The following is a 21747-nucleotide window of genomic DNA, read 5'->3' as shown; positions in this document are numbered from 1 at the left end:
TCCTTGGAGGTTTTGGTTTCTAGGAGGTAACCTTCTACACCCTACTTGTTTCTTAAAGTCGTTATGCTCTTTTAATGCTTTCTAGACTACCTTAGTTGTTGTTTTGAGTTTTTAGCTAGGGTGTGCTTTTTGACCTTTGTTTAAGTTGGGTTAGCATTTCGCTATGATCAATGTATTTTCCTATGCATGGAGGCCTTATTTTAAGATATGAGATCTTAGAAACCCGTTTAGATAGATTTAGAACCAGCTTGGGAGGATAGGAGGACGCTTGGACTGATAAGTGCTAAAATATATGTATTTTAGCCCCTTAATTTATATTTGTTAATTCCTTAGTTTGTTAGTTTGTTCAATTTTATTTCATTTTTGTATTTTCTTTGTTTTATAGGTTATGGAAGAAAAGAAAGCATTTCCGGAAAAGTTCCAAGCTTAAAGGGCAAATTGGGAAGATCTAGAAGATATGGCTAAGCTTAACCAATCATAATAGATGACCTATATGATGTGGTTAAGTTTAATCAAATCAAAGAAAGGATTAAATTAGAATTTCTCTAATTGGAGTCAAAATCGGATTGGATTCAAATTTGAATTCTGCATATGTGTCGGTATTTTGACTATACCTTTCAGCTCAAGTATCCGATTGAGGTGATTCTAGCGGAATTGGAACGCTAACTCAAAATTCTATAAATCATTGTGAAATAGCATTTCCCTAATTCGAACTTCTGATATGCCAAAATCATCTCACAATAAAAGAACGCAACTCTGGACGAATCCTATTCCGATTTGTACTAGGATTACTTCCTAATTGGACAATGAAGCTGGACTCCGAATTTTCTAGGATTACTGGGGCTTCAAGGACTCTCCTAAGGCCTATAAATAGACCTCTTAGCTTCTAGGAAAAATGGTGGAGAAAGAGGCACAAGCTCTTGGAATGAACTGAAGGCCAGATCAAGAGGAGTTTGGATTTTTCTTCTCTTCCACCTTTTAGTTTGTTATGTAGTTTATATTTTAATTGGGGCTAGATTGAAGCCCAAATCATGTCTTTTTAGGATTTCAATATTGGCGCATTTGCTACAATTATATTTTGGTGTATTGAACTTGATTAATTCCTATTTTATTGAATTCCTCATATGAATGTGTGTGGCCAGCATATGCATGTGATATGAATTAGTTATTTAAGTCAATTTAGATGATTGCGTCCGGGGCTTAATAGAGTAACAAAAGAATTTTCTCACGGGTTCTTGGGTTAATTAACATGGAGAACCGGGAGTATACACCCATGCCCTATGCCTCATGTGTTTCTCGATTTCCACAGATTTATGTTTTCTTAAAGAACAACTTAGTATATACCCGTGCTAAATCCTTTAAGAAAGAAAAGAATTAGAATATACACCCATACCTAATTCGTTGCTTAAGGAGTATACATCCATGCCCTTAGGTTGGCAAACATTAAATATACCGGTATGATTGGCGTATTGGCATATTGTTTTCTTATTGAGCATGATTAGTGGTGGATATCGAAGTCCTAATCCTTTTTAGTTTTAGTTTATCTTTTATTTTAATTCAATCATGACAATTGAGTTTTATCTGTTAATTAAATAGGAAATTACTTCTAAGCATAATTTATCAATTCTCGTGGGAATGATCTCGTATTTGCGTACTATACTATCGTTTGATCTTGTGCACTTGCGAATAAAATGTACCAAGTATTTGCCTATTAATATAGGTGGGTATTTGGCACAACAAGTTTTTGCCGCCGCTGTTGGGGATTGTGTTAAATTATGTCTAAAAATGTTTTTCATTTACTTTAATTTAGTTTCTTTTACTTATTTTTGTTTTCTCTCTGTTTTGTTTAGTTTTTAGTTTTGTTTGTTTGTTTGTTTTTTTTTTCTTTTCTTTTTTGTTTAATTTTTATTTTTTGTTTTTCGTTTCTGTTTCTATCCACAAATCGGATTTAATTTGCAGCAGTGCAATCGAGCGCAGTCTTACTGCAATCGAGCACACTGCTGCCTGTGACCCCTATATGCTTATGCTTTTCGACATTCCGCCTAAGCGCCCATTCTAGGGAGATCAAGCGCAAGTGCACTGCGATCGAGCGCACAGCCAAACAATAGTACTGAAGGTGTTGATTTCAATTTTACTTTTTTTTTTCTCTTTTTTTTTTTTTTTGTTTGTTTTTTGTTTTCTTTTATTTTGCCTTTATTTTTTTTTTCTGTTTCTGTTTTTAAATTTTGTTAGTTTTTATTATTTATTATTTTTAATTTGTGGTTTTAATTTTTTTTTTTTTTTTTCTGTTTTATGTCCACAACTTTGAGCTACCATGCGGCAGTGCGATCGAGCACAAGTACCACTATGATCGACTGCACCAGTGCCAGACAACAGTACTAAGCTGCTGTATTTCTAGTTTGCAGCAGGGCAAAAGAGCACCCAACAAGAGGAATCAAGCGTACCACTGCGATCGAGCGCATGTCCCCTGCGATCGAGCGCACCTCCATCCAGCAGTACTGAAGCTACTGTAAATTCCAAATCTGATTGGTTTCTTTTTTTATGCAGGGTCGTCAATCTCAGAATTTAGCCATCATTCCATACGACGCTTGCTCTATGCACTTAAGTCTTCCATCAGGCTAGGGTACATGATCTCCTTCCAGGTTTTATTTTTGTTTTATTGTTGTCCAATTCAAATTATTTGCTTATTTTTATACAACAATGTGTTGCACTTGACTGGTATTTGATTGGAGTTTCATTTATGTATTCTAGGGACAAGTGTTCTTACATTCAAGTTTGGGGGTATGCTATGAGTCATGCCTTTGTCCAACCAGTCTTCTCATCTCCCGGGTATGATCTTTTCATTTTTTTAACATATTGAGGACAATGTGTAATTCAAGTTTGCGGGTATGGGGAACACACATACACTTTATCTAATTTTTTGAAATTTTGGATTTTTTTTGAAAATTTTGAAAAAAAAAAAAAAAATGCACGTTCATGATATTCCTTAGAGTTTGGTTGATCTAGAAACTATGATTTGAATTTCAATGGTGAGTTTAAAATTTTGAACACATGATCTGATAATTAAGTTTTTAAGTTTGGTTACTTACTATGGACAATTGAGAATTCACATGTTTGATCTGATCTACACAAGCACATTAGCACATAATTTGTGGGATATGATATATGAACCTGATGTGTATGTTTCTATGTCTTAGGTGAAACTGGATGACTTGTTTTATGGACACTTTGGCATATTACAAATGAAAAAAAAAATAATAATAATTTATTGATAAACTTTTCACTAAGTAACTGGACCTCTTGCCTCATTAAGCAGAGTATTCACGTCAAAATGTGAGAATTTTGATTTGGTTAAATTTATGGCTAGTTTAGTTTCGTAACCTTTTTTACTCAAGTTAGTAAATCCTTATGGGTGTCTCTACACCTAATGCCCTAAAACTATCTGGTTTGGGAATCATTGACTTAACACTTATTGCATGGATCAATTAGAAAGCTTAAGGGAACTATACATAACAGAGCCTGATAAAAAAATAAAATAAAAAATGCCATTGTTGTTCATTCTGATGGGAATTTCAATGAACTTTGAGATGTTGAGACATTGCACATTGGATATAATTGGAAGCTTCATATTTATATGTTAGTTTACTCTACACTGTTTCAAATTTGTAATACCTTAACCTGTCTTTTGTAAGTAATTAGACTTTAAAATTTCAATTCATTGTGAAGATGAAGTTTGTCTTTTTTGAAGCTTGCTAATGAATGAAAATCATGGTTTTGAATGATACTTCAATTTTTGGATAACATGAACTGTGCATAATGTTTGTGGGTAACATTCCTAGAAAACCCTCACGAGACTTCACTTGTCATCTGGGGAATGCCTAGGTGTTTAAAAGGCTTGTTGTATACGCTAAATGCAATCGTACATCCACAAAAGAAGGAATTATGTTTTTATTTTATTTTTTTTAGTTTTGTATTGCTAAGGGACTAGCAATATGTAAGTTTGGAGGTGTGATAAGTGCTAAAATATATGTATTTTAGCTTCTTAATTTATATTTGTTAATTCCTTAGTTTTGTTAGTTTGTGCAATTTTATTTTATTTTTGTATTTTCTTTGTTTAATAGGTCATGGAAGAAAAGAAAGCGGAAAAGTTTCAAGCTTAAAGGGCAAACTAGGAAGACCTAGAAGATATGGTTAAGCTTAACCAATCATAATAGATGACGATGTGGTTAAATTTAATCAAATAAATGAAATGATTAAATCGAAATTTCTCTAATTGGAGTTAAAATCGGATTTGATTCAAATTTGAATTCTGTATATGTGTCAGTATTTTGATTATAACTTTCAGCTCAAGTATCCGATTGAGGTGATTCTAGCGATATTGGAACGCTAACTCAAAATTCTATAAATCATTGTGAAATAGCATTTCCCCAATTCTGACTTCTGGTATGCCATAATTGTCCCGCAATAAAAGAACGCAAATCTGGATGAATCTTATTCCGATTTGTACTAGGATTACTTCCTAATTGGATCTCTTAGCTTCTAGGAAAAATGGTGGAGAAAGAGGCACAAGCTCTAGAAAGAAACTGAAGGCTAGATCAAGAGGAGTTTGAGTTTTTCTTCTCTTTCACCTTTTATTTTGTTATGTAGTTTATATTTTAATTAGGGCTAGATTGAAGCGCTAATCATGTCCTTTTAGGATTTCAATATTGGCGCATTTGCTACAATTATATTTTTGGTGTATTTAACTTGATTAATTCATGTTTTATTGAATTCCTCATATGAATGTGTGTGGCCAGCATATGCATGTGGTATAGATTAGTTATTTAAGTCAATTTGGATGATCGAGTCATGTGCTTAATAGAGTAATAAAAGAATTTTCTCATGGGTTCTTAGGTTAATCAACATGGGGAACCGGGAGTATACACTCATGCCCTAGGCCTCATGTGTTTGTCGATTTCCACATATTTATGCTTTCTTAAATAACAACTTAGTATACACCCATGCTAAATCCTTTAAGAAAGAAAAGAATTGGAGTATACACCCATGCCTAATTCGTTGCTTAACGAAATTTATAACCTGAGTATACACCCATGCCCTTAAGTTGGCAAACATTAAATATACCAATATAATTGGCACATTGGCATATTGTTATATTATTGAGCATGATTAGTGGTAGATATCGAAACCCTAATCCTTTTTAGTTTTAGTTTATCTTTTATTTTATTTCCTTATTTTAATTCAATTGTGACAATTGAGTTTTATCTGTTAATTAAATAGGAAATTACTTCTAAGCATAATTCACCGATCCTCGTAGAAATGATCTCGTATTTACCTGCTATATTATCTTTTGATCTTGTGCACTTATGAGTAAAACATACAAAGTATTTGCCTATTAATTTAGGCGGGTATTTGGCACAAAATGGACAAATGTGGTTCTACCTGAAACTCTCTAAGCGGATGTACGACCTTGAACCCGAACATACAGCCAGAAGCGTTCCAGGGAACGCCATTTTGACCAGTCGTCCAATAGCCTCTGTTTTCATATTCTAGGTTCATTTTAGTTGGACTTAGGTCTAATAGAAGGTTTTTCACAAATTTGAAGGGCCCGGGACATTTGGAGGAATACTGAAAGACTTTGTTGGACTCAGTGAGTTTTAGCTCACATAATGCTTGCCATTTTTTTTCCACAATGCCCGATTATTTTTGTGTACCAAAACATGTATATTTACAACTCTTACGATATACTCTTTGTTGCACATGAACTCTAGCTTTTTGTGAAAATGCGCTACTTAACAAGATAATGACCTTGAGACTTGTAAAAGCATGTATATAAAATACGAACAAGATTAATTGCATCGTATGACATGGTATACCGGTACGTGTGTGATAACGGCCATAGGCTTACTATACATGTTAATTTTATGGTCAAATGTGGGTGTGATATATGAGTCTTGGATCCAATGATTGTTTCGTGACCGGCACAACCTTAACGAACTGTTACTCATTAGTAGCGTAAGCCACCCAAGGTCAGACTCAGTCGGATTGCTAGTGTTATGGACGGAAGCGTACAATGGTTGGGGCACCGGTATTGCATTACAAGTCCCTCGAGACAATGCCAACCCTAATAAGAAGGGGTAATATCTCAAGTAGGCCATACTGTTGAACTATCACTATTACTCATGATTAAAAGCATGTAATATATCTATATTGCATCCATAGATAACTGTCATGATTAAACTGTTGCATTCTTTACCAAATGGAGTTCATCACAAATAATGGCACGGATATTATGTGCATTAATTTTTACCAAGTCGTTAGACTTACCCCCTTTGTTTTTATGTTTCCCCCTCCATTATGGATAATTGCGTGGTTAGCTAGCATAGAAGATGCCTACATAACATACTTGGGTGATAGCTTAGGATTTTATTAGAGTTATTTTTTAGAACATGGATCCAATATGGTTGAAGACTATGTGGGATGACAAAGGAACCACGCGGGCAAATATGATCGAGATTCTTATCTCCCTGGCATTACTTAAGATTAAGAATCAAATTGTTTAGTTGCTTTATTTCTAAACAATGATTATCTTTTGGGTTGTAACCTGTTTTGATGATTGGTCTTTGATCAGTATATTTGATGATCTATTTATGCTATGAGGTTTATCTCTACTTTGGTGATTTTACTTGTGATACCTAGTTATTGCTTTATGTTCCTATAGTTTAAAGTTTTTTGTTGAATTCTCTCGTTTAGGAGAGGTTAAGATCCCTAAATCTTGTCCCGTGAGGGGTAGGGCTGGGAGACGAACCGTGGGGTCAATTACCAATTAATTGATTTTCTCATCGGGGTCGTTACAGTAACACTCAATACGGTCGAATAAACCTCCGATCTATGTTCCTTTGGCCTTGGTTGGATCATGGTAACTAGTACTTTTGGGTGATGCTATAGACTTAGGAATTTTGATGCATGCATATATATTAAGGTATAACATGGGTCCCTTGTAACGATGATATGTATAGTATGATTTCAACTACTGTGATGATTCTTGGTAGATACTCTAGTTGTAATGATTAATGTTAATAGAATTTTATGTTTCCGCTGCTTAGTATTCTCTATTTGAGGAGTAGAGATTCCTGATTCCGATTGAGAAGTTAATTACCAGTTAATTAATTTTTGGGGCGTTACAGTTCTACCCTTTTTGCAGAAAATCTTGTATTTCAAAATAGCCTAAAAGACCAAAATCAGCCTCTGCCTGAACGTTCGCTGAGGAACCACCAAACGTTCGAGACCAACCCTAGTGCTTGACATTCATCTTGTGTGATCATTGAAAACTATTTAAGATGACCATTTTGTTTTGTTGGTGGCCGAAAGCATGTGGTACTGTTTTTTTTTTTGTATGTCCACGTGATTTCATGCTTAACAATTTTGTGTGTTTTAAGTATAATAGATTGAATGAGGACTGCAACAACAACTCTCTTTTTTAAAAAAAAAAAAAAAAAAGAAAAAGAAAAAGAAAACAAACATTATGAAGTATTCTTGGTAACTGAATGCATGAAATGATGATTTTATTTGAATTACTCATGAAATTTTATTGCTTTGTCCTCAACCAGGTGTCCGTATGTTTTATAAACGTCATCTTTTTTTCCAAAAACCCACAATAGTATGAAATAACCGAATGTTTATATATGGCATAAGATTATTTCAGCATTTGGAGCTATACAGACTTAGGCTCTGTTTACTTCCACGTAAAACTATCGGCCGAAATCATTTTACGGCGTTTACCGCTTGCAGGGAAAATAAAAAATTATTATATATATATTTTTTCATTAAATTATATTAAACTTTATATTACGAAAATGTCCTGACCAAGTCTTTGAAGTGTCCGAATCAAGTCCCGCAAGGACCCCACTGCGACTCACCCAGGACCCGCTCGAACCCCGCCTAGACCCTACTAGGACCCCGTCGGGATCAGCAGGACCTACCTAAGACCCCATAGGGACATTTTGGTAATTTAGTGTTTAATATGATTTTTCGTACACACCAAATACCAGAAAATGTTTTCGAGAAAAATGTTTTCTGCAGAAAATGTTTTTCGATGACGGGGACTTGCCTGATTTTCCATACATGCCAAATACCAAAAAATGTTTACCGCCAAAAATATTTTCCGACGAGTCCCGGGTGGGTCCTAGGCGAGTCCTGGTCAAGTCCTAGGCGAGTCCCAATCAAGTTCCGGGCGAGTCTCAGTCGGGTCTCGGGCAAGTGCCGGGCAGGTCGTGGGGTCTCGGAAGGGTCCTGGTCAAGTCCCGGGCAGGTCTTGGGCGGGTCCCGGTCAAGTCCAGGGCGGGTCCTAGGTAGGTCCGGGTAGGTCCTGGTTAGGTCCTAGTCAAGTCTTGTGCAGGTCTCAGGCTGGTCTAGTTGGGTAAAGGCGGGTCTCGAGAAAGTCCCAAGTGGGTCCCGGTCAAGTCTCGAGCAGGTGCTAGGCAGGTCTCGGTGGGGTCTCGGGCAAGTCCCGAGCGGGTCCTGGGAAGGTCCCGGGCGGGTCCTGGGCAAGTCCCGAGTGGGTCCTAGGCAGGTCTCGGGTGGGTCTCGATCAAGTCCCGGGCAAGTCATGGGCAAGTTCAGACGAGTCCTGTTTAGGTCCGGTCGGGTTCCGGGCAGGTCCTGGCAGGGTCCCGAGCGAGTCCTGGCCAAGTCCCAATCAAGTCCCGGGTGGGTCCTGGGTAAGTTCAGGCGAGGTCCTGGGCGGGTCTTGGCAGGGTCCACCGATTTAAGAATGAGATGCTCAAAGTTGAAAAATGGTTTACGGTTTTCAAAACCGTAAACCATTTTCCGAAAATTAAAAAAGAATTTTCGATTAAAAGGAAAATATTTTTCATTGATTACTATTTTAAATTGCAGTAAACACTATAAAATGCAAAAATCATTTTCAGAAACCATTTTAGGTCGAAGTAAACGGAGCCTTAAGTTGAAACAATGTGGGCAATGTTTTCAAAAGGAACCATTAATATGAAATTTATAAATTGTTAGAAACTTTTATGACCTAAAAGTCTTATGCTAAATGGTCCATTTGAGTATTAAAAATGTTTTTAAACAAAAATCATTTTTGTCTTAGTTAAGCCTAGCACTAGTAATGGATTAAATTCTTGCAAATGTCATCACAATTGGGCATCAAGTAATTCTGTAATTTTGTTTGGTAAGTATTTGTGGGAAAAGTGCTAGTCACATTTACACTTTCACTCCAAAAAGATTAGTCAATTTGGAGTTTTCCTAGAATCACTTATAAAGCTCAGTTTGGTGTCGATAGCACGTTCTTGACCTTGAAACTCCTATACCGGAGAAACTCCGATACCTAAGTTAGTTCATTGGAAAAAAGTGTATGCCTAAATACACAAGATTTTAGTCTGAAGTTTATACTTGGTATAGGAGCCTATTTATAGGCTAAGAAGTAAAGTTAGACATGTACTAGGTCTCCTTCTTTAAATTGATTTGGGAATCTTGAGAGTTTGAATTGGACTTGGGCTAGGACGGTTAGACCAGATTCTTCGAGTAGAGTCTCACTTGGACTTGTGTCTCCCTGAATTGGTAGCTCTATAGGCTTTTCATTGACCTTGAGGCCCAGGATTTAATGGGCCGCTTGAGTGGAATTATTCCCAACAATATTTGTTGCGGAAAAAGTCACCTGCCATGCACTTGACAAATTTCGTTTGGATTTAAAGGTCCCTTAGGGTAAATTATTCAAAGTGAAAATTAAGGATAAATCGATACACAATCTAAGGAAAAATATTTATAATTTTTTTAAAAAATAAAAAATAAATATAGAAATTCATATTACACCTAGGGCTGCTCAAACGGGGCGGTTATACTAACCGCTTATAACCGCTAACCGTTTTGATAGGCAGTTATGAAAAATCGCTAACTGTCTAGGGAGGTTGCAGTTAGCGGTTTTAGGGGGCAGGGCAAGGCGGTTATAACCGCCTTCATTTATATATAATAATATAAATATATATTAATAAAATATATTAATTTTTTCATTTGTATTTGGATTAATGGATTTGGGTTATTTATGACTATGTATGTGAAATATATAATGTGGTATGTGATGTTTTGAACTAAAAGCCTTATTCAAAAATATTAGCTAGCCCAAAAAAAGCTTTTTTTTTTTTAATTTTTTAATATTTTTGGAACATTTTGTCCTTAAACCCTTAAAATAAGTCCAAAAAAAAAAAGCGAATTAAAGGCCCTAAACAGTTAAAAAGCCTAAAAACCCATATAAAAAAAACGGTTATAAAACTGCCAGTTATTAGATTGAATAACCACTAACTACTGATTATAAAATAACCGCCAACCGCTTAGGCAGTTGGGGCTATAACTAATAACCAAGCGGTTGCGGTTGCGGTTATAACTAATAACCGCTGATTATAACCGTTTGAGTACCCCTAATTACACCCCTGTACTTTATATGATTTTGAATTAAAAATTGATAAATTTAATAGCTAAATTTAAGATCACTTTGATTTTGAGACCTTATTCAACTTTTCGGTTAAACAAATAATAAAATTGATTTGAAAATACAATTATACTATTTAAAAAAAAAAAAACCTGAGGACCACTATGGTGCTGTTAATGGAGACCGGGTCCTCACGGCCATGGCTGTCTCACCTAACAATACCGTGGCTACTAACACTCCACACCCATGGCTATGACCATGTAGGACCCAACCTCCATGCACGGTCATGGAGGTCTTCAATTTCTATTTTTTTTTAGATCTTTTTATTAAACGTAATTATATTTTGAATCTATTTTTTGTTATTTATTTAATATTAATATTGACGGATGACGTGTGACATTGGCTCTTTCTCTCTCCTTCTTTTAGAATTACTGCACATATATATGACATATATGGTAAAGTTATATATTAAACGGTATTATTTATTTTATTTATTTATTTATTTTTCATCCTTCTTCTTGTGCATGATAATCATTGTGAATGACTGTTACCGCCTAGTTTTTTGTCTGGTTGCAGCGATCCACAGTATCAAAACGATCAAATTGTCACTCGCACACAGCCCATTTGAGCCCCTTTTCCATAATCAAGCGCCAGGCGAGCTGCTTTCCTCCTCCTTATCTCAAGCTTCAAGTATATCCTCTCTCTTTCTCTCTCTATCCCTGATTTATTTCTACCATAATCCTTTTTCAGAATGGGTTCAGTCACAAAAAGTTGTTCTGATCTTGTGTGTATATATATATATGTGTGTGTGTGTGTGTGTGTGTGTGTGTGTGTGTTTGCGTGTTGTGTGATGGCGGTTGTTGAAGCTACCTGAAGCTTTTTTTCCGAATTGTTTCTGTAGTTTTTGAATTTGGTCTTGGTTTTCGGAATGATTTTTCCTATTTTGGGGTTCAATTCTTGAGATTTTCTGCTGTTTTAAGGCTCAGCCCGATTCTGACTGATTGGTTTTCCAGGTTTTGAATTTGTTCGGATCTCTTTTGTGGCTTTTGGTTTGGATTTGTGCTGAATCCCGGCGTTGGACGAAGGTGATTGTTGAAGAATGAGTCAACCTAAAGTGAAGCGCCGTGTGGGTAAATACGAGGTGGGAAGAACAATTGGTGAGGGGACGTTCGCCAAAGTGAAATTCGCCCGAAATTCTGAGACTGGGGAACCCGTGGCTCTTAAGATCCTTGACAAAGAGAAGGTTCTCAAGCACAAGATGGCTGAGCAGGTCTCTCTAACATTCTTCTTCACTGCTAGTGCTTGTGAATTACTTTTTGTCTCGTATTCGTTCGTTCTTTCGAGAATTTAATTTGGGCTGCAGTTTTTTGTTGCTCCTAATTATTTCGTGGTGATAGGAGAGGTTATGAATATTTTTTCTTTGTATACTTTTGCAGATCAAGCGGGAAGTAGCAACAATGAAGTTAATAAAGCATCCGAATGTCGTTCGATTATACGAGGTTTTCTCTCGTATTTTATATTTTGTCTGAATCTTTCAATTGTACTACAATATTCTTAAATGCTGTACAAAAGAAAAAGTGATTAATTATGCAGAGAATACACTCATTGTTTTTGAAGATATCAGCAGAAATTAATTACGATAATTAACTTAAGTTTTGAGCTGAAGGGTGAGTTTTGATTAACATCGCACAGTACGCCCCCCTTTTTTTTTTTTTCTGTTTCTAAAATTGAGAGCTATGGGTTTTTTTTTTTTCTTCGTATTCTCCTCATCCACGAAGAATGGAGATCCCAGTCCATTCCCTCATTTCGCGCCATATTATGCCAATCAAAGCGAGTGAATAGATTATCCAGATTGTTGAGAAAAGCAAACACTTTCAAGTGGTCGAAATAAAATTTATTAGTGCATGTTTACTTTGCTAACCACCTCCACTCTCTTTCGACAAGCATCTTTACTGATTGAGTAATGCTACCAACCTTCATGTTTTTGTGTATATTTAACAGTCTGAAACCATCAAGATTTGACATAAAAATGATTTTTTTTTTTTTTTTTTTCAAAAGCAAAGACGCTTTTTTGGGCAAAGCTGAATCTATTTTTGTCACTCTCTCTCTCTCTCTCTCTCTCATGTATTTGCCATTCTCTTACCACATATCTATTGTGAAAAGAGAAAATAGACATTTCAACAATGGCTTTTGGGCAATTCTACCGCAGCAATGTGGTGGTCATAGCATAGAGTTGACATGGCACGAGATAAGGCAGTGGTCTGTGTCCAGTCCTCATGTGGATTTAACAGGAATAGCAGTGTGTCCAAGGAACTTATTTAAAAAGAACACAGTGTGTAAAAACAGCTAATTATTTAAACGTTAAGTTCCTTCCCTTATTCTGCACATTTTCTGAATTATTTTATTTATTTTTCAGGTAATGGGGAGCAAGACAAAGATATTCATTGTTATGGAGTTTGTTACCGGGGGAGAACTTTTTGATAAGATTGTGAGTTGTCAAGTTTTCTGTTGGTCTACTTCTATACAATAGTTTATCTATCAGTTTTAAGGTGTCCAATACATCCACTAAAAAAAAAAATATACATTAGGCAGTTTCACCATTCCCATTCGTTTAACATGCATGTTATACATGATGCTTTGCTGCTCCCTTGTTCATGCACTTAGATATTTAACTTATCAGTTTGAGCCGTGCTATAGTTGGAAAAGAGTCTATAATTTCTAATTTATATTTTAAATGTGAAGGTAAACAATGGACGGATGAGAGAAGATGAAGCACGCGGATATTTCCAGCAGCTTATTAATGCTGTTGATTATTGCCATAGCAGGGGTGTTTATCATAGAGACCTGAAGGTCCATAACCTTTCTAACTCCCTCTGCTAGAAGAATATCAGTTAATTTGCAGGAAAGATTTTTTTTTTTTTTTTTTCATCTTTCAATTTAATGGATTTTTCTTGCAGCCTGAAAATTTGCTGTTAGATGCTAGTGGAAACCTCAAAGTTTCTGATTTTGGATTAAGTGCACTGTCCCAACAAGTGAGGGTAATATAATCCTATGTCTTCTGAACGTTTCCTTGGTTATTTATCTTCAATTATCAATTGATCTTGTTACTGTTAAGTGTCTTGCCATTTTTATGATCAGCATTGAAGTATAGTGTTATCATTAAATGTGTATCAATAAGGAAGATAAAGGCAAATTTTTCTTGGCTGTGCTATGATAGATGTGGAAACTTTTCAGGATTTTGCTTATCTAGTTATCTTACAAGTATTTCTCATCCTTAAATTTCTGTGAATTTTTTTTATAATATTTTTAACAAGGGGAAATTGGTTGGATTTGAAGTGTTTAATGTTGATAGGGCATCTAAAGATATACAATCTTTTTTTTAAAAAAAAAAAATTTATGGCATGTAGTGTAGTTTGTGTTAGTAATTAGGAACACATAAAAGCTCTAATAGCAAGCTTATATATATTTGACACTGTAAATAATCTGATATAAGCTATATTCAATGAAAAAATTGTATTTGTCACAAATTCATACGAATTCACGGAATTATTTCCATTTTGATGTATTATATCCGAAGGTAATAATTTAGATAATATATCCAAATATATTTGGTTAATAAGATCCAAAACATTTATTGATCTGGTGCAGATTCATAATCTATAAATAGAAATTATTGTGCGTCAATTAACATCAAAAGTATTGGGTTTAGAAGATATAATGTGTAATAGTTTTTTGCTCGGAGAACTAATTGAATTGTTGCCGGTGGAAGGAACAGGGCATGCTTTGGAAGAAGTGATCTATTACCTAGTCATCTTATTTGGGAATAGTATGATGGCCTTTAGTAAAAACCCCAATAAAATAACCCCGAAAAGCGAATCGTAAAAAAAGAAAAATTTTAGTTCAAAGCCCCCCCTTTTTAATGATCTTACCTTCTTGGAAAACAAAGTAGTAGTAAGGAGAGTCCTGGTATTAAAATTGAATATTCCATGAAATTTGTTGTTTTGGCATGCTTAAAAGGTTTCATGGCATACTTGGTTTTATAAAATATTGACAGCTTCCAGGGAAATTTGATCATGTTAATTGAGATTTTGAAGTGAAAGATTTATATGTAGCCACATCAAAGTTATTGGGCAGTGATGAACCGTGAAGAAATGAGCATGGGTGTATTGCAATAAGAACTGAAATTCTTTTTTAATGGATGGCCATCCTCGTTATTCTATATCATCTGCATTTAGTTCCAAGTTCAACTTTCCTCTTTTCAGTTCCACATAGTTAACTAGATTTTTACTTTGGCCAAAAGCAACAAAAAGAAAATCTAGATATTTTTACGTAGTTAATCAATCAAAGGTATAACTAACAAAGGATCAGTATACTCCATTCCCATGCGCATGGTTTTTCTATTGGAAGATTCCAGCCTGAGTAAAAATTATAAATTATATTTTCTTATCGTCTCATCCAAGTAACCAATTTTATATTTTATAATATTAATAATTTTATATTAAATCAAATTTCTAGAATAATATAAAAGATAATCAACGTTGGATCCCAACAATTTTAACATGTACCTATCATTTAGCACATTATTCCATTGCATAATGTACCTTGGCAAGGAAAAACTTGAGTCTAAAAAAGACTAAAGCTCAATGGAAAAGCAAAGAATTTCACTTGTGAATAAGTGTTTGACATAGTTTTCCTTGACAGTTGATGTAACATTCTTAATCACAAACTCCCTCCAACTTAAACAAATTCACACTCCATTCCATCGATGTAGTCACCTTCTCAAACTAAACTTCTGTATGTATGCATATCTCTATGTAGGCTTGAATAAAACATTTGCCCTAAATTTAGTCTGACAAGTCCAAAACATGTCTTAAGAACATAAGTATGATTCTTTTGTAAATAATACAAGCACAATTAGTAGGTTAGGGAAAAAAACAAAAAAAAATCTCTTTCCCAACTTCTCAAAGCTTCTATAACTCCATAAATCTCATCTTCAGCCAAAATATACAACTCTTTGAATTACAACCTAATGATCAGCAGAATGGGTTTTTTCCATGTACAAAGAAACCTTACGAAATTCGCAATTTTCCCCATGAAATCTTCAATTAAATGCTAAAATACTAGTCAGGTTTCAAAAGCAAGCATGACAAGAAACGAATTTATTATAACTCTATCCATTTCTAGTGGCAGAACTAAAATTAAATTTCTACAATAATATAAAAGATAATCTACATTGGATCCCCATAATTTATTTTTAGTTCTGGTTGTGGAGGTGGCACATGGAGTGCGTTTGATGTGGACAAGGGGCATGTGAGAGCGTGTGTGGTGATTTTGTAGGCTAATTTTTCGATGATTTTCCAGAAAAGCTTTTGAGTGTTGATCCATTGATGTAAAATAGAGAAATGGTTTGAATGGTGGTGTGGGTGGAGGCAGGAAAGAGCATGTGCAAAAAGAGGCCACAAGAAAGTAGCTTTGGTACCATGTTAAAATATAAAATAAGCAGAACGATATTGAGAGAAGAGAAATAGAGAAGACAAGGATTTGAGGTGGTTCCGGCTTAGAGGCCTAACCCTACCATTATAATATCCAATAGGGTTACGTCTTTGTTCTATTGACTTGATTACTGTAAGTGATGTATTTATAGTGTTTATTGTACTATAATAGCATACATATAGTACAATGTGATGGGTTAAAGATATTTTACTGCTAGTACATTCTGCAATGGAGAAGTGTGCTGAATGGTATTCAAAGATAACGTTCATTGAACAAATGCTAGCTTATTAGAATATGGGCCAGATGATTTTGAAGCTTTTGGATAAGGACTAAGAAGCAAAATTTACACCTTAATACAACGAAGAAATTTGATGTGTAAAGATTTTTCCAGGGAGAGAATTGGTGTAATGATGGGGAGGATTAAGAAGAAGATGAGGTAGGTCCGTCTACTAATCCCATAGCAATGGCAAATGGGGCAACAGAGGAGAATCTGAAGCTCTTAGGGTGAAAGTTCATGATATGAAGATAGCTAGGACAAAAACATTTGTGAGAGTACAATCATATCCTCTCAAATTGTGAGAGTTTGATTCTTGATTTCTAGTTTCTTCTCTTTGAGGAAGTAGGTTGCTGAGAGCATTAGGGCTTTTGCCCTATTGCGTGTATGAACTTTGCCGTATATCTTTTTTACCATTCTTTTGGATAATACAAATATCACCTTATCCAAAAAAAAAAAAAAAAAAAGGGTGCTGTACAAGTTGCCGGTGTTGGATTAACTTGTAACTGATCTGTGAAATAGCTCAGGAAAAAAAAAATTGATCTGTGAAATAGAATAATGGTAAGATCTAATTTTTGGTTGTATTTCCAAGGTTTCAATTTACTACTATATATACTGACTGTATTGCCTTTTTGTCTGTCTGTCTGTCTCTCTCTCTCTCTCTCTCTCTGTCCCTCTCAGGACTTCCATCCATTATACGCTTTGGACACACCCATTCCTTTAATTTACTCAAAATCTTGCTTTTCTTACCATGCGTTAAATTTGCAGGATGATGGCCTGCTTCACACTACCTGTGGAACACCAAATTATGTTGCTCCTGAGGTTCGGACTGTTTCATAGCATGCATATATTTTTCCACATCATATACCTGCTTCTCCCCCTCTGGTGCTTAGGTCTTTAACAATATATGATATTGCCGTCTAGGTCCTTAACGACAGAGGCTATGATGGGGCAACTGCAGACTTGTGGTCATGTGGAGTGATACTCTTTGTATTGCTTGCAGGTTACTTGCCTTTTGATGATTCTAATCTTATGAACCTGTATAAAAAAGTGAGCATTTTATAAATTCTACTGCATAATCCTCCTATTGTTCTTCATATTCTACATATTATCCACTTTCTCTGTTTGCAGATTTCGGCTGCTGAATTTACTTGCCCCCCTTGGCTCTCTTTGGGTGCAATGACATTGATAGCTAAAATCTTGGATCCCAACCCTATGAAAGTAAGCAACAGTTTTCAGTGGCATTAACTTGATGAGTTTGTGTCCTTTGTATCTTATAAATATAGACTCAAATCATGTATTAATTTAAGATGCACAAGTTCTCTCTTACATTTTTTGTCCTAATATTCCCCATTGTTAGGACGCTTTATGATATTCTCAAGAGATTTGAATTATATAGGCTGTCAAGGCATTAGATATTTCTTTTCAGCTACTTAATACTTACCATAAGCTAGTCTGGGTGGCTGTCGCGAGAGTTTCATTGATTAGTATATGCAAGCAAGCAAGATGAGAAATGAAATTAGGACACATGTTCTGTCATAGTGCCTTGCAATTGTAGTTTGTGTACAGGAAAGGCACTATGTCTTGTGTTGTTTCACTTAATTCTTCTTTCTCCATGTATTATACTTTCTTTTATCCTTTCCTTTTAGTAGGCACAACATGTGGGGATTCAAACCAAGAAATCTGCAAATTAAGAATGTAAATGTTTTATTCTATCTACTTCATCTTCTCATTTTCTCTATTTTTCCTTCTAAAATTCCAAAAGGCATCATAAGAATATGTGAAAAGTTAATGCTTGACAGGTGAAAAGAGTTGGTTTTTTTTTTCCTCTTGTATTTGTAACTTATAAGATTGTCTAGGTAGTGACCATGCATTACCTCAGCCAAACCCTTGCTCCAATTGCATATGCATGAACTTGGTTCTTTGACTATATTGTATTTCCAAAGTGATGTTTGCTTCTGCGGTATAATTTATATAGAGAGAAAGGAATGCAAGGATCCATCACCAACAGTCTCGACCTTTGTGAAATGTAATTCAGGATATTGTGTTCTGTGTTAGAGATAAAATTAATATGCTTCATGGCCATAACCTATCTTAGGCGATAGATGGCTTCAAAGGTCATTGGGAGTCGTAGAGGAGATCATTTGTCATTAGCTCTATTTTCATGTTTTGTTGATGTAGTGTAGTATTGAGTCAACCCTAGTGTTATTGTTTATGCTTTGTTTCTTTCTTTTTTTGTAATGTTGGGTAGGGTGTAATTTGGAAAACAAAGAAGAAAAAAAGAATACTATATTGCATTTGGTCAGTTTGACCTTTGGAACCATGAGCAGCTGATTCCAGGCTCCCCATAAAAATAAAAATAAAAATAAAAATATGCAAACATGGATATACCATTAATCCAAATCTATTAAATGTTTTGTTTTTAAAGGTAATAAATGATCTGTGTCTCTGATTTACTGCAATCTATGGCAGCGGATTACCATACCTGAAATTTTGGAAGATGAATGGTTTAAGAAAGACTTTAAGCCCCCTATGTTCGTGGAAAAGGAGGATACAAATTTGGATGATGTAGAAGCTGTCTTTAAAGATTCCGAAGTATGCTCCAGATGAGTGTTACTGAAGTTATAGTATTGATCTTTAAAGAAAGTGCTGCATTGTTGTTCATAAGTATGTCTTACAAAGTGTTTGTTTTTGGTATTATTACAGGAGCACCATGTGACTGAGAAGAGGGAAGAACAGCCAGTAGCTATGAATGCATTTGAGCTAATTTCAATGTCAAAAGGGCTAAACCTTTCGAATTTGTTTGATATAGAACAGGTTCATATATTGAAAGGCTTTCTTTCTGTATTGCCATGAAATTAATATCTTCCTTTATGCGATGATCGCCTGCTGGTTTTCTCCTGGATTGGGGAAAATTTGTGGTTTATGAAAAATATTTTCTTTTTTTCTTTGATAAGTATATGAATATGAAATATAATAAACATGCTCTATTAATTTATTATTTTATTCTTGCTCTATTCATTTATTCTTGTTTAAGCAGGGCCTAGTAGTACTTAAAGGAGGATCACTTTACAAAACAAATTGGGAAGGGAGTCTAAAATATACAGTGAAAGGGATTTGTCACAAACAATGAAGTGAGCCAAGAAGGTTCACTAGATCTAGACACTAATCTGTCTTAATTAGTCATAAAAAAATCTTGGTGATTGGTGAATTTTCATTTGGTTTGGCCTGATATTCATCTCTAAAGTCAAATCAATTATGTTTTTGGTTTTTTCTTTGTTATATTTATTTTAGGAGTTTTGGAAATCTTGCTGAGAAACTCTGCTATGATTCAATATGTGATCCTGCAAATGCATTATCCGTGGAAAGTATCAATTTTGAAAATATCAAGCCTTTTTTAATTGAAAAAGTTGTTTATCTGTAATGCTATATATTGTAATATAGACCGAAGGAGGTTTCTACTTGCTATGGCTTTGTGCCCACTATCTAACAGATAACTGTTTCCTTGTAAGCAGACCATGTATCTAGTTATGGGGAAATAATTTAGACATCTTTAAAGTTTTAATATAAAATATTGTGGCTTATTTATGTTGGGGTTTTGTCACGATGCCATGGATGCAGGGATTCAAGAGAGAAACAAGGTTCACATCTAAATGTCCTGCCAATGAGATCATCAATAAGATTGAAGAAGCTGCAAAGCCTCTTGGTTTTGACGTACACAAGAAAAACTACAAGGTGAGAAAAATGCAGTCAACTAACATAACTTAGAACTAGCATTTATGTCACAGGGATTGTACTACTTTTATTTTTTCAGTTAATTTGTTTTCTGATATTCTTTTTGGGTGACATTTATTGGTATCTTATGATTGGTATCTTACTGAATCCCTTAGATGAGGCTTGAAAATATGAAAGCTGGAAGAAAGGGAAACCTTAATGTTGCCACAGAGGTACATGACAATCAAGTTGTATTGGTACTGATTTGCTGGAATTATTATATATTCTGTACCATTTTTACATATTCTTATATTTTAATCAGATATTTCAAGTGGCACCTTCACTTCATATGGTTGAAGTGCGGAAAGCGAAAGGGGACACTTTGGAGTTTCATAAGGTTTGTTATCATCTTTTGCTTTCCATTTGTCTACCAAATTTCCATTTTTCCCGCTTCCTTTCTCCTTTCTGAGGGTTGAAGCCGAAATTTCAACGACCACCCCATTTCTCATGGAGAGTGGAAGTGCCATTTGGCCCTAAGGCAAATGCCATTTTTCATTTCTCCTCCTTTCAAAGCGACGATCATCTATTATTCCGTTAGCATATGGTGGTTGCTAAGTCATGAGGGGGGAGAAACAGAGATTTGCCCCAACTAAAGTAGGCTCTCTCATTAGCTAGGGCTGTCATTAAGTGACATTAAGACATCAATTTATCCTGGTGAGGGTTAATTTTTGTCACCCTAAAGCTGATTTGCAAAACAGCCATATTGCCGCAGCTCTATTGTTAAAGTCTAGAGGCCTTTCACATACTTAAATTACTGCTGCTTTTTTTTTCTCCCATGTGCAGTTTTATAAAAACCTATCAACCTGCCTGGAGGATGTTGTTTGGAAAACAGAGGAAGACATGCAAGAAATGAAGTAAATTCCAGTGTCCACTCTAAAGTGTTGTATCCATGATGAATTATTTTCATGCTACCTTTCAAAATGTTCTGTTGTTCTATGTGTCCATTCTTTTCTTTTCTCTCCTTTTCTTTTCTTTTTTTCTTTTGTTTCCATAGATTAGATAGACATGGCTTTACCAATTGTTTTCCATGTTATTTTTGTTGGAAAGCATGGACAGATACCATAGAGTTCCAATGTTTGTCTTTATACCTAAAACAGATCACTCTTCATTTGATATGATAAGAAAATTGTGTATTTTTTTAACACAGCATTCCAAGAAATGGATCCTATAAGAGCACAAAAGAAACAAATTATAAGCAAAAGCACAACATCAACAAAACATGGAGTAGAACTAATGACTAAGGATTTCCTCCACGGATCTCCATAACCATTGAAGCTATTTATTCTCCTGATATGCATTATGGCTATGGCTCTAATCAAGTCAAGTATTGGCTCTTCGAGCTCGGTTTGAAAAAAAAATATATGCTTGGGTCCGAGCTCGAATCAAGCTTAAGGAACATGTTCGAGCTTGGCTCGATACTAATTAAACAAGTTTGAGCTCGACTTGAGCTTAGGCTCATTTGATTAAACAAGCTAAAGCTTGAGCTTAGGTTAGATTCCAATTTTTAGTTTTACTGGACAAATTAACAATAATTATATGCCTTTAAATTGTTAATAGCTACTTCAATCTACCAACCCATCCGGTCCATAAAGATACCTGACCCAAGAAGAATAGAGTTGAGCTGGAGCTGGAGATGAGCTGTTTGTCCCAAGGCCAAAAGAGAGATTGATTCGGTTGTTTTTGTAAAAATGCCTTACTGAATCTTGACCGTCCTTTTTTAAAGGAGAGATCCTTTTCTTTTTTAAAATTTTTTTAATTTTAA

The 21747-nt window shown here is 35.1% G+C and overlaps 1 protein-coding gene across 1 annotated transcript; it reads left to right on the top strand.

Moving 5' to 3' along the window:
- The first annotated feature begins 10946 nt into the window (after positions 1–10946).
- Positions 10947–21127, top strand: CIPK3 (CBL-interacting protein kinase 3). The gene is made up of 15 exons (XM_059573638.2): positions 10947–11134; positions 11458–11714; positions 11881–11943; positions 12861–12932; positions 13187–13294; positions 13402–13482; positions 16980–17033; positions 17136–17261; positions 17343–17432; positions 18684–18806; positions 18918–19028; positions 19833–19946; positions 20102–20158; positions 20248–20322; positions 20769–21127. The coding sequence occupies exons 2-15, from the start codon at positions 11544–11546 to the stop codon at positions 20841–20843; spliced, it is 1320 nt and encodes a 439-aa protein (XP_059429621.1). The 5' UTR covers positions 10947–11134; positions 11458–11543; the 3' UTR covers positions 20844–21127.
- The last annotated feature ends 620 nt before the right edge of the window (positions 21128–21747 follow it).

Source organism: Corylus avellana, chromosome 8 (genome assembly GCF_965113065.1).
Source record: "Corylus avellana chromosome 8, dhCorAvel1.hap1.2, whole genome shotgun sequence".
Lineage (NCBI taxonomy): Eukaryota > Viridiplantae > Streptophyta > Magnoliopsida > Fagales > Betulaceae > Corylus > Corylus avellana.
This window is presented reverse-complemented; position numbering and strand designations above follow the sequence as displayed.